The following is a 12,094-nucleotide window of genomic DNA, read 5'->3' on the forward strand; positions in this document are numbered from 1 at the left end:
TGCACTTCAAAAAGTAATAAAAATCTCCTCTGGTATAATGAGAACAGTTCTAATGAGTCAGGGACAAAAATATAAAATGTCAGAAAACATCATCTAACAAAACACCCTTGTGAAATTTAATTGAAGTCACCATATTTAAATATCAAAGGAAGAAAAGGCATAATAAATCTTACTACACTGGGGATGAAGGTAACAAACTACATTCCTGGTACTGTTCTGGAAAATTATTTACTGCACTTGTGCAGCAGAAAGAAATAACTAAACTGAAGCAGTGGCAATTACACAGTTCTCTACTGAATGGAGACTTTGCAACCAGAAACACAATAGGGTATCTAATTCAATTCTGACAGGAAACCAAAATTAGTAAAATAATACTATTTTGGAACCTTTTAAGGGTTTCTTTTTAAGATACTGTTTGTCTCAACTTTCTGTTTCACTAGGCAACAACATACAGATACACACAACTGCTGTCATCAAGGTAAGGAGAGGGGCAACTTGCAAGATGAATTATTGCAGATAAAACACTACCTTCTCTCCTCTACCCTTTTTTTTTTAAGTGAAGTCTTTGAAATGGACTGAAAAGTCTCATAAATTCCTGTCTCTTTACACCTATCCATGATTTAGGTCCACAGAATTCAAATTAATTACCCAAGACATTTTTATATGAGTCATGTAAAAATACACATTTTATTATGTACATTGAGAGGTTCAAGTTAATTTAATGATACAGTTTTTCCTTCTTCAGTTCCATCTTTTGCCTCATGATGTTCTGCTGCTGCTTCCATGTATTTTTCTTCAGTGACCTGCAGAAACATATAAATTTTGTTATATTTTTAAAAGTTATTTAATTCTCCCTGATACTGAAAATCCCCTCATACTGTCACTGTAACAAGACAGGATAGCTTAAAAAGACAATTATTTTCTCCAAAATTAAACAATCTGAAGGACAAGAATATTCAAACTAAGTTCATAGAAAATACTGTGGGGTAGGCTCAGAAAACATCCTTGGCTAACAAGTTTTAGCAGACATACAGCACTTCTTTTTCTCTCCCACCACATAAATAAGTAAAATGTTTGATCTGAAGGCTCCAAAGCATCTGCTGTTTAATTCTTACAAAGATTTCCTATGTTTAAACATGCCTTGATAGTGAGTCTCTGGTTATATGTAGCTTATGTTATTTTAGTTCCATTTATCTTACAAATTTGCCTTTTGCATTTATTGAAACATTGTAAAGCTTCTCGTGGGTAAGTACATTTCAACTTGGTTCTTTAACAGAAGAGTGTTTGCAAGAAACTCATTTGCCATGTAGGTGTTAAACAGGAAAAAAATGCCTAAACTGGTGTATTTATGCAGTTTACTGAAACAGCATTCCCTTCTATCTCCGCTAACTTCCACCAAGGTTCAAGGCCAGGTTGGATGGAGCTCTGAGCAACCTGGTGTAGTGGAAGATGTCTGCCTATGGCAGGGGGATGGAACTAGATCATCTTTAAGATCCCTTCCAACCCAGGCCATTCTGTGATTCAACCAGTGGTATCCCTGTATTTATTCATAAGAAACACGTTGACATCTGTTCTCTCAAACCTGTGGCAGAAAACTTGTTAGCTAAAATCTAGGTAAGTGTAAATATTCCCATGTTCATGACTAAAACAGGAAAAAATAATTTTAAATTTTACACACACGACACCAACACTAATTCTAGAGATGAATTTGAAATATAAGGTGATAATTAGCAATAGCTTAAAATATTTCTATAGAAAACATGTGGGATTCTTAGAAGCAGACAGCTTCCGCAGCATGGATGTAAAGTCTGATACAGTTTGCTCCATTTTTTTTAATTTTACCAATTATATCAATTGAATAGTGTATGGGGTTTATTTTAAATGGCACAATGTATTTTAATAACCAGACTCCAGAAACAATATTAGCAGCTCCTCTACGACACAAGCAGTTAGATTTCTGATTTTTCTTCACCCGTGAATATTTCAATTCCAAAAAACACATTCTTGAATATAATACTCACCTCTAATCATTCAAACTCTCTACCCCAGCATACCTTGGTATTTGCAAAGCTGCACTTAATCACTAATGAGACTTACCAGCCTCTTTGATCTTTCCAGCAGTCTGGGCCACACGGTGTGGTGAGCCTGTGTGACATGCCATTAAATGATGTTAGTGAGGTAAAAAATAATCTTATGATAGAATAGACTCCGAAAAACATATAGAAATGATGGCACAAAGCCATAATAATGCCTAGCTCAGATGCTACAGTCAACAATTTCAGTGTCTGATTTGCCCACATTCCTTCGGGGGACTTGAATAAATGTCTGCCCATCTGTAGTGGGTGTCTGTGGCTGGGTTTTGGTAGCGGGGAGGGGCTACAGGAGTGGCTTCTGTTAGAAGTTGCTAGAAGCTTCCCCTGTCCCATGGAGCCAATGCCAGCCAGTTCCAGGATGGACTTCCTGTCGCTGGCCAAGGCCAAGCCAATTAGAAGTAATAGTAACACCTCTGTGATAACATATTTAAGAACAGAAGATTGTTGTGCAGAAGAAATTCCAGCCAGGGAAGAGCGGAGTGAGAACATGGGAACAACAAAGTAGACACCAAGGTCAGTGCAGAAGGAAGGGCAGGAGGTGCTCCAGGTGCCGGGGCTGTGGCTCCTGCAGCCCGTGGTGCAGACCATGGTGGAGCAGCTGTGCCCCTGCAGCCCATGGAGGACCGTCAGGGTGCAGAGATCCACCTGCAGCCTGTGGAGGAGCCCATGCTGGAGCAGGTGGATGCATGAAAGAAACTGTGACCCCGTGGGAGGCCCAAGATGGAGCAGGGTCCTGTCGGAGACCTGCGGCCTGTGCAGAGGGAAGCCCACACTGGAGCAGGTTTTTCCTGGGTAGGACTTGCAGTGCCTGTGGGGGACCCACGTTGGTACAGCTCATTCATGAAGGACTGCACCCCATGGAGGAGTGACCCATGGGACAGCACTTTGGGAAGAGCTGCTGCCTGAAGGATGGACTCACACCAGAGAGGTCCATCAAGGACTGTCTCCTGTGGGAGGGACCCCACGGGAGTGGGGGAAGGACTCCTCTCCCTGAGCAGTGGCAGAAACAACAACTGACCATGACCCCCATTCCCCTTGCCCTGCACTGCTGGGGGGGAGGAGGGGGAACATGGAAGGAAGGAGGGGTGGGGGGAAGGTGTTTTTTAGGACTGTTTTATTTCTCACTCTTTGGCTCTTATCCTGTTAGTAATAAATATAAGTATTATCCCCACTTTGAGTCTTGTTTTGCCTGTGAAGGTAATCAGTAACTGACCTTTCCCAGCTCTTATTTATGAATTCTTAGCTGTTTTTTTTTTCTCTCTCCTCTGTCCAGTTGCAGAGGGGGAGTGAGAGAGCAGCTTTAGTGGGTACCTGTTATCCGGCTAGGGTCAACCCACTACACCATCACATGCCCCATTCCTGTAAGTGTTCAAGGCCAGGCTGGATGGGCTCTGAGCAACCTGATCTAGTGGAAGGTGTCCCTGCCCCGGTCAGAGGGGGTGGAACGAGATGATCTTTAAAGTCCCTTCCAACCCAAACCACTCCAAGCTTCCACGATTCATTGACTGTTTGGAATCCTTGAGGGGTTAATGGGCAAAAATGAGAATTACGGTAAGGAAGGGAACACAGAGATGAGCTGAGGAACCCTTGAAAACTTCCCCAACTGAGACAATAGCACATGTGCTATACCACAGGTCAAAATCTTGTAAGTCAACAGGAATGGGAAGAAAGACTTATTCCTCCACCTACAGTTCTGCAAAGCCTTTGTTTTTAGCACTAGGACATCTTCTGCTATTGTTGTTAAGTTTTACTTTGGTGTCTTGGAAGATTTTGAATTATATCCTGCATGAGTATAAATTCCAAGTTCTGCTCTTTCATGAAGGTGAATGAACTATCCAGGCAGAAACTGCACAACCAAAACAACGCTCTCAGTACTGAAAAATAACATCAAGGGTCCTCTGATGCAAACTTTTCTAGTTCTGATTCCACAACCACAATAATTCCAGGAAAACAACCCCCAAATATCCAACATGGTCCTCATCATGGGCCTTCCTTTTCTCCTGTTCTCACCTCTGAATTATGTTCAGCTGCCAGCACAGCACATAATAAAAGATCAGAAAGTAAGCAAAATGCCCTAATTTAAACAAGGAAAACCTGCACAAATTAATTACCTTCAAATGGATTGGCAGGGACACACCCTGGAACCTCCTTATCAATTCAGATTGGTCAGTCTGAAGATTATGGGCTGCTGTTATGTCATACTGGAAACAGAAACCTGTCCTTGGAATATGGGGGCCTTCAGTAACATCTACAAAGTCACCAAACCTGATGAGAGGAAAAAACCAACAACCTATGTCAAATATATTCAGAGAAAAGTACAAGCAGATTAGGTTTTATTTTTGATTAGCCAATTCCAATCAACAAAAAGAAAATCCACACAAATACCAAACCAAATCTAATACCCATTCAGCATTTTTAGGTTTCCTGAACAAAAAGTACAGGTCACACTATTTCCTTAAGTGAACTTAGGAAATTTAAACCTCAAGTCTAGGAAAGGATCCTTGGTTTAACAAATCTTTGATGCCATGTTGGCCCTAAAACTGGGATAACTCTGTCTTTCACCAGAAAAAAATTTGTCTCCAAGATCACACATTTTCCACAGTAGAGTGTTTACAACCTGCAGGTTTTTTTTTTCCAAGACCTTTCAGGTCTTAAAAGACTGCAAATCAACTAAGAAAAGTGAGATACAGAAAGATATACAGCATACAAATACTCAGAACAAACCTCTCGCAGAAATCAAAAGGTAAGCCCATTTTCCCTATTATTGAGCAAACGAGAGTGGGAGAAAGGAGAGAACAACAGACGCAACATTGTTCTAAAATTTCAAGAACCATCACTGCAAAGACATCTGTTCTTTCAGAGAGATGTGGACTCCAAAATCAAATGCACAACAATTAAGACATCTAGAAAATGGAATATCCAACACTAGCCTGAGCTAGAGAGAAATTCTTTTAATTGCCTGAGATACAATACAAGCTTCCTGACTCCAGCCTAAGAACTTCATGTATCCCAGGAGGCTGTTTTATTCTCACCTCCACCACTACAAGGCAGTAGCTTGCCAGTTAGGAAGATCTTGACAACTTTAGAAGAAAAATCCACATATAATGCTAACTCTTGTTTACAAACACGTATTTGGCTTGCATGTTATTTAGCCTGCCAAGCACTAGATGTTTATTTAGATTTCATGTAAAAGCATTGAAAGCAGTAACAGTGCTCTGGCAATTACTACCTTTAACATAACAAGAAATAGAAATGTAGTATCACATAGTATCACAAAATAATGGTTATTAAAAAGAAACAAACCACACCAAACAACCCTAGACAGACCACAGAAGAGCAATGAATACAAGTGATTCTTAAATTTAAAACCATCACAAGTAACTTACTCTTCTCACTTGCAGAGAGTACTTGCAATATGATCAAATCTTTCAGTGAATCATTACAGAATGAGAGTTCAGTTTTGCTCACCTATGTAACATTACAATTCCTCCCATATTCTGGGAAGCTTTTTGTTCTATCACCTCCATTTTGTATCTGAAAAAGACAAAAATATTATTTTAAAAAATCCTCATTTTTAGCACCCAGTTCTTATGAGAATACTTCAGAAACCAATTTAAGGAGCACCCTGAAAAATGTTTGTATTTATGTGAGCTTTGAGATAGGTTTAAATTCCTAATGACAACACGTATTGTTGTAGGTCTCTTGCTACTGAAACAGTCCATTCCAGTCTATTCCATACATATGGTATAGGAGGGCCGTGCTCCCTCAACAGAGGGAGAGCAAATTTGGAAAGACCAAATGAATCTACTACTTCAAAGAAAAATAAGAGTTTTTCAAGTCACATGCAAAACTAGAAGACACCATCAGATCACCTACACTGATTTTATGCAATGTGTGGCCCTCAACAGCTGGTCACCTGCAATAAAGCAAGGTGTTGTCTGTGCTTTCTACACACAATGCCTAAAGCTACCATCAAAAGCCACCGCCCACCTGCTGTCAATGCCAACATAGTGAAGAGATGCTGGTCTATATGTCACATTAATATCATCTTCAGCATTAAGCTAAAAAACTTGCTAGTTTTGCAACTTTAGCTTCAGCACAGTTTTGTTTTGGTCCACAAAATTATAAATTATTTATCCTTTCTCCCCCCATATCTCTCCAACTCCTCCAGCCAAAAAGCTGTGGACCAAAGATTTTTTTTCCCCAAAACATTGCTAAAGTGATTTTTTTCCCCAAAGCATTGCTAAAGTGGTTTTTTTTCAGCATAGAATGGAGTGTTTTGAACAAGACTATTTTTGTAGCACAGACCAGAGTATTTTAGCCATTTCTCCTCTACAGAGCTCAAAACCTGCATTTCACCAAATCTTCATTTGAAGATACCAAGACATGAGAAACCTCCTTTTCTTTAAATATGAAAGCCTTTCAGCAAAGGCTGAGAAACTACCACACTAAGGTTAACCACTAGAGCTTCAATTTAATAGTAGAGAAACCCTGAAGCTCACTATTGAACAAAAGCAGTCTTACAGTCTTTCAGTTTGTCACAAAACTATATCCAGTAAAGGTGCTGGGTGTTGGCCTTGGGAGAGAACACTAAAAATTAAATAAGTTAGTGTGACAAAAAGAACGGAGACAGGCTGATTCAGAGCAGTGGGAAAAGTACCTTCTCACTTCACCTGTCACACCTTATTTTAGATTTACAAAACCAAGCAGAGATTTGATTTCTAATTGCCTTTTTGAACCAAAGGCAACTTCAGACACTTGCCTGTTATGCTGAAACATTTCACGTGCTACTTTTGCTTCAACAAGCAGTGTTTCAAAGGGCAGGTCTTGATAGATTAGCTTTTTGGCATCTCTTGTAAGAGAACGGAAGTTTTCCTAAAAAACAGGGCATATAAAACTGTAACCACTGTTTCTCAGCTGTAGTGAATGGATAAAGCACAGCAAACACTAAATTTTAGTCAAAACAACAAAGATCATCTACTATAAATCCTAAATATATATTGCTACAGATCATCACTGTTTAAATGGACTGATTCAATGCCCAATCAAACCAATAGGCATTTGTCCATTGGAAACAACATATACTAATTAAACTTCTCAGGTTTTCCCTACATGATATATATACATACAGACTTGCTACTGCTAAACATTCATCTGTATTCTTGTTTCCCAGAGTGACAGATGTCACTTGTAAATGTCCTCTATTTGGATTGAATCAAAGTGAAAAAAAAAAAGATACTGAATATTTAATAGACAGAAATTGGTCACCTTGGTCCAGAATATGAAGTTCTGTAGAACTCAGATTTACTGATAAATAAATAGACTGTTATGAGGAGAAATTACATTTATAATGTAATGTAGAAAATATTTTGAGGCAAGTTACTTCAGCTACGAGATCATATTGAAGAAAAATTCTCCATTTTACCAATATTGCTTTGTTAGCCACACACACCTCTGCTGGTATTTGAGTACAAGAACAAGAATGGGCACCAGATGAGTAAAACACCCGTAATTCCAAATAGGTCTGAGATTTACAGGGTTCAGATTATTAGATTTACTGCAGAGCATGAAATATAAGCAAGCTATTAATGGGAGCTTCAGCTGAATGTGCTCATAGTTCTTGTTCAACACCAAACTGATTCTCCTGTAAAACCACCAGCTGAAAATCCACATCTTACACACATTTTCACTTTTGGAGGGCTCTACTCACACAAAGACTGTGGTTGCATCTACATTACCAGGCAGGAGAGGCTGAGGACGACCAGATCTGCACAGTAACAGAGATGGCACAGAGGTCCCAACAGCTACATCAACTGTTTCTGGAATTTATTTCGGACTAGAACCTACTCTAGCCCTACAGACCTAAAACCTGTAAGCATCTGGAGAACAGCTCAAGGTTTAGTTTCATCTGAAAGGAACTCTGAGAGCACCCTGCAACACTGCCAGTGCATTGTAAATCAGCTCCCAAAGGGAACTCCTGATGTGTAGATACACCCATCAAAAAAAAGAAAAAACCTCTGCGCCCTTTCCCCCATTAAAAAACAACCACTGGACAAGGACACAAGCTATACAACTTTTCAGGCAAGAAAAGTCCTTACATTTGTTGGTTTCCATTCATTCAGTCTGTTGTCCAAAAGTACATCATAACAGAAAGCTCCAGAGATCACTGCAATTCCAATCCAAAAATATTCATGTTTGTAACAAAGTGTGTATTTCACTGTCACATTATAGTCTTATAGCAAAATGATTGAGAAGAAAAACAGAGTTATCTCAAGAAATTCATCATAAAATAAAATTTTCAGCTGTGATTATACAATAAGAAGGCAGAATAAACCTCTATAATTTTAATTTCACTGAATGACAAAGTAATTTGAAATGACTCAGTAAAATAGCACCCCATTAAAGAGGGGAAAAATATACTGCTTAACAAAACTGCATCTAACACTGGGAAAAAAACCACAAAAACACACACTTTGAAAATACTTCACATTTTTCCTTTGCAAGCATCATATACTAAATTTGAACAACTAAATTATAAAGACAAATTTACTGCATAAAGAAATCAGACAATATTAGAGCTGAAGTAAAATGTTTTACCATGACACAAGCATGACACAAATTTCTGATAAAGGCAACACAAATTTCTGTGGTAGTTGTTACAACACTCTTTATGTATATTTATTCGGTTACTGCCATTTAGAAATCAAATCCTTGAACCCAGTAATCTCACACTATTTCTACACATACAGTATCACAATATAGCTCAGTAAGCCAAGATTATTCCAAATCCTGGCAGAACTGAAATATCCACCTGTACTTACCAATCAAGACAAATGCTGAAATTGTTAAAAAGAGAATCAGTAACGGGATTCCACCTGTAAGGACCAGCAGCCAACCTCCTTATATATCAAATGCATAACCATGCAGGCTTTGTTATTGAAACAAAGTGTTGTGCGTTTTCTCACTTTCCTAAATCTTAAATCAGGTCACAGATGAGTAGATGTTGTTGCTAACCCTGTTTGTACTTCAATAATCTTCCAATTTGATGTAGACATTGTCATTTTTAGTAACTCAAGTGCTCACAAGGTTATGCAGTTATCAGAGCAAATTTCACAGAAACACATCACATCATATCTAGAAACCCTACCCATGTCACTTCACAAAACAGAGGTTGAGGTACTCACTTCAGCTATGAAATCCTAAGTGGTCTGAAACGTGGACCAATTTTCTGTACATTGATAATGAAATTGTTTTTAGTGTGATTACTATAAATTGAAGGCAACAGCAACAGCTGTAATACACACAGCAATGAGAAGCACCATCAATCATTGGGAAAGGAGCCTCTGATTTATTGATAACTTTGGTTATTAAACATTCACTTAAGAAGCAGCAAAAGACAATGAATATAGAACACTTCTATCACCTGGCACTTCTGGAGCTTTAACGAGGCTCACTGAGTACTCGTCCTTGAATGCTCGCTTCAGCACGCACGCCATGATCATGGCACAGGAACGCCAATATGCCTGCAAAGGGAATTTCAAAACATGCATTCATTACCTAGAAGCTAACAAGCCACAGCAGCTGAATATCAGCTAATTATTCCAAAAGAATACCATAATTTACCTGAATGATGCACAAACCTAGCTGTCTACCCAAGCGCTCCATCCCTGGAAATGTCCAAGGCCAGGTTGGATGGGGCTTGGAGCAACCTGGTCAAATGAAAGGCACCCCTGCTCATGGCAGGAGGTTGGAACTGGATGATCTTTAAGGTCCCTTCCAACCCAAACCATTCTATGATTCTATGATTACTTTCTTTAGTATTTAAACTTCTGTTTAGAGATGATTCTCCAGACAGAATCAAATCAAAACAAAACTGCACTTAAAAAGCAATCCAGATGTTTCCCTGGAGATAAGTCTGAAATCATAGAATAATGCAACAATATAGGTTGAAAGGGATGCCAGCACATCACATAGCCCACACACTGGTCTAATGACAACCTAATGATGCACCAACCAGCCATTAAAAATATCTGAACTTTCATGACAGCAAAGTTCAAGAAAGCAGACAGACATGGAACTGAAGGGGGCACACAGAATCAAGTGGTCATAATCAGGGACACCTGCAATGAGATAAGAGACAGACAACTAGGGTCACCTATAATGGAATAACATACTGACTTACTTTGTTTACTTCCTCTGGATCTTCATCTTTGAAGGTAAGGAACTGAATTTCACATGATTTGGTCAAGGGTCTGTACATATCCCAGACTTCTCCATCCACAAGAGCCAAAACTGATTTCTTGCAATGCCATTCACTTAAGTCTAAAGAAAGTAAAAAAACCCAAAAGTATTACACAGTTATTAACCATATTTCTCAGGATCAGTTCAGACCCCTGCATTTGTAACAACAAACTGCAAGTTTCACTTCTGTGAATGACTTGGGAAGATGAGCTGTTAACAGATCTTCCAAAAATTAACTCAGTTCCTAGTTCAGTTGACAGCACAACATTCAGCACGAGGGGCACAGTATTAGCTCAGGAGCCCACCCACTTACGCATGGCACAGTTGTAGGGTGTAGACACAGCCTTGTTCATGACAAACACGGTGCCAGGGTGCGACTTCCCAGTGTACTTCACCTCGATTTTCTCAATCCGTGGGTGGAGAGACAACTGTCTCTCCTTCTCTTTGGTGAAGAGCTCGTTACGCATCCGAACCATCTCCTCGGGCACCAGCCGAGACACGGCTGGCATGGAGAGGAACCCTGGGGGAAGGAGAGACCCAGCGTGAGCAACAATACTGGAACAAGCAACCCTGGAGCAGGCCCAGTGGAGGGCAACAAGAACAACTCGGAGACTGGAACATCTCTCTTATGAGGAAAGGCTGAAAGAATCAGGCCTGTTCAGCCTGGAGAAGAAATGACTGAGAGGGGACCTCATCAATGTCTGTCAGTGTCTGCAGGGAGGTGTCAGGGCATGGCCCAGGCTCTGCTCGGTGGTGCTGAGCAATGGGACAAGAGGCAAAGGGCAGAAACTGATGCTCAGGAAGTTCCACCTGAACATGAGGAAGAACTTCTTTGCTGTGCAGTGACCGAGCACTGGAACAGATCACTGAAAGAGGGTGTGGAGTCCCCCTCCCTAGAGATATTCCAGAACTGTCTGGACACAATCCTGAGTAATGGACCCTGCTTGAGCAGGAAGGTTGGACCAGATATCTACTGTGGCCCCTTCCGATACGACCTATTCTGTGTGACCCATTCTGAGGAAAAAGGAAGACCGTGCTGCCAATCACCCACATGTCTGTCTCAATCTGCACAGGGTGAGCACTTCAGCAGCTCCAGCGAGTGACCACGCTCAGTCCCTGCAGTGCCTGCACAAAGCTACAACACAAGACTCTGAGGAGCAAAAGGGGCCACAAAGATGATGTCTCGAGTATCTCTCTTATGATGAGAGATTGTGGGAGCTGGGCCTGTTTAGTCTGGAGAACACTGAGAGGGGATCTCATTCATGCATATAATTATCTCAAAGGTGGGTGCCAAGAGAATGCTACCAGACTCTTTTCAGTGGTGCCCAGCGACAGGACAAGGAGCAATGGCCATAAACTAAAACACAAGAAGTTCCACCTCACCATGAAGAAGAATTTCTTTACACTGAGGGTGGTAGAGCACTGGAACTGCCCAGGGAGGGCAGGGTGTCTCCCTCTCTGGAGACATTCCAAGCCCACCTGGACGCGTTCCTGTGTCACCTGCTCTAAATGACCCTGCCTCGGGAAGGGGGTTGGACCGGATGATCTCCAGCATTCTGTGATTCTGTGAAAAGGTTAATGTCGCTCCGTGGCTGCAAAGGCCCTTCCCTCAGACAGCCCGACTCCCCTGCGGCCTCCCCAGGGCACTTCAGCCCCTCAAGGCACCCCCGCAGGACGAGCCTGAGCCCGAGCTCGCCCCAGCCCTGCATTCCAGGCTCCCGTCCCAGCTCCCCCCTGCACTCCCGGTTCCCCGTCGGCTC

The 12,094-nt window shown here is 41.0% G+C and overlaps 1 protein-coding gene across 1 annotated transcript in view; it reads right to left on the reverse strand.

Moving 5' to 3' along the window:
• Window positions 1–656: 656 nt before the first annotated feature.
• The window catches only part of MRPL39 (mitochondrial ribosomal protein L39), an 11,606-nt gene continuing 168 nt past the window's right edge, over window positions 657–12,094 (reverse strand). Inside the window, exons 2-10 of the mRNA XM_027681546.1 lie at window positions 10,648–10,854; window positions 10,276–10,415; window positions 9,517–9,616; window positions 8,192–8,259; window positions 6,856–6,968; window positions 5,562–5,627; window positions 4,205–4,358; window positions 2,098–2,145; window positions 657–803 (exon numbers count right to left, since the gene is read on the reverse strand). Of these exons, the coding sequence (XP_027537347.1) occupies window positions 714–803; window positions 2,098–2,145; window positions 4,205–4,358; window positions 5,562–5,627; window positions 6,856–6,968; window positions 8,192–8,259; window positions 9,517–9,616; window positions 10,276–10,415; window positions 10,648–10,854 (986 nt within the window). The 3' untranslated portion in view covers window positions 657–713. The remainder of the gene's footprint in view (window positions 804–2,097; window positions 2,146–4,204; window positions 4,359–5,561; window positions 5,628–6,855; window positions 6,969–8,191; window positions 8,260–9,516; window positions 9,617–10,275; window positions 10,416–10,647; window positions 10,855–12,094) is intronic.

The sequence above is a fragment of the Neopelma chrysocephalum genome, unplaced genomic scaffold (assembly GCF_003984885.1).
Source record: "Neopelma chrysocephalum unplaced genomic scaffold, ASM398488v2 Primary Assembly neopelma1_60, whole genome shotgun sequence".
Classification (NCBI taxonomy): Eukaryota; Metazoa; Chordata; class Aves; order Passeriformes; family Pipridae; genus Neopelma; species Neopelma chrysocephalum.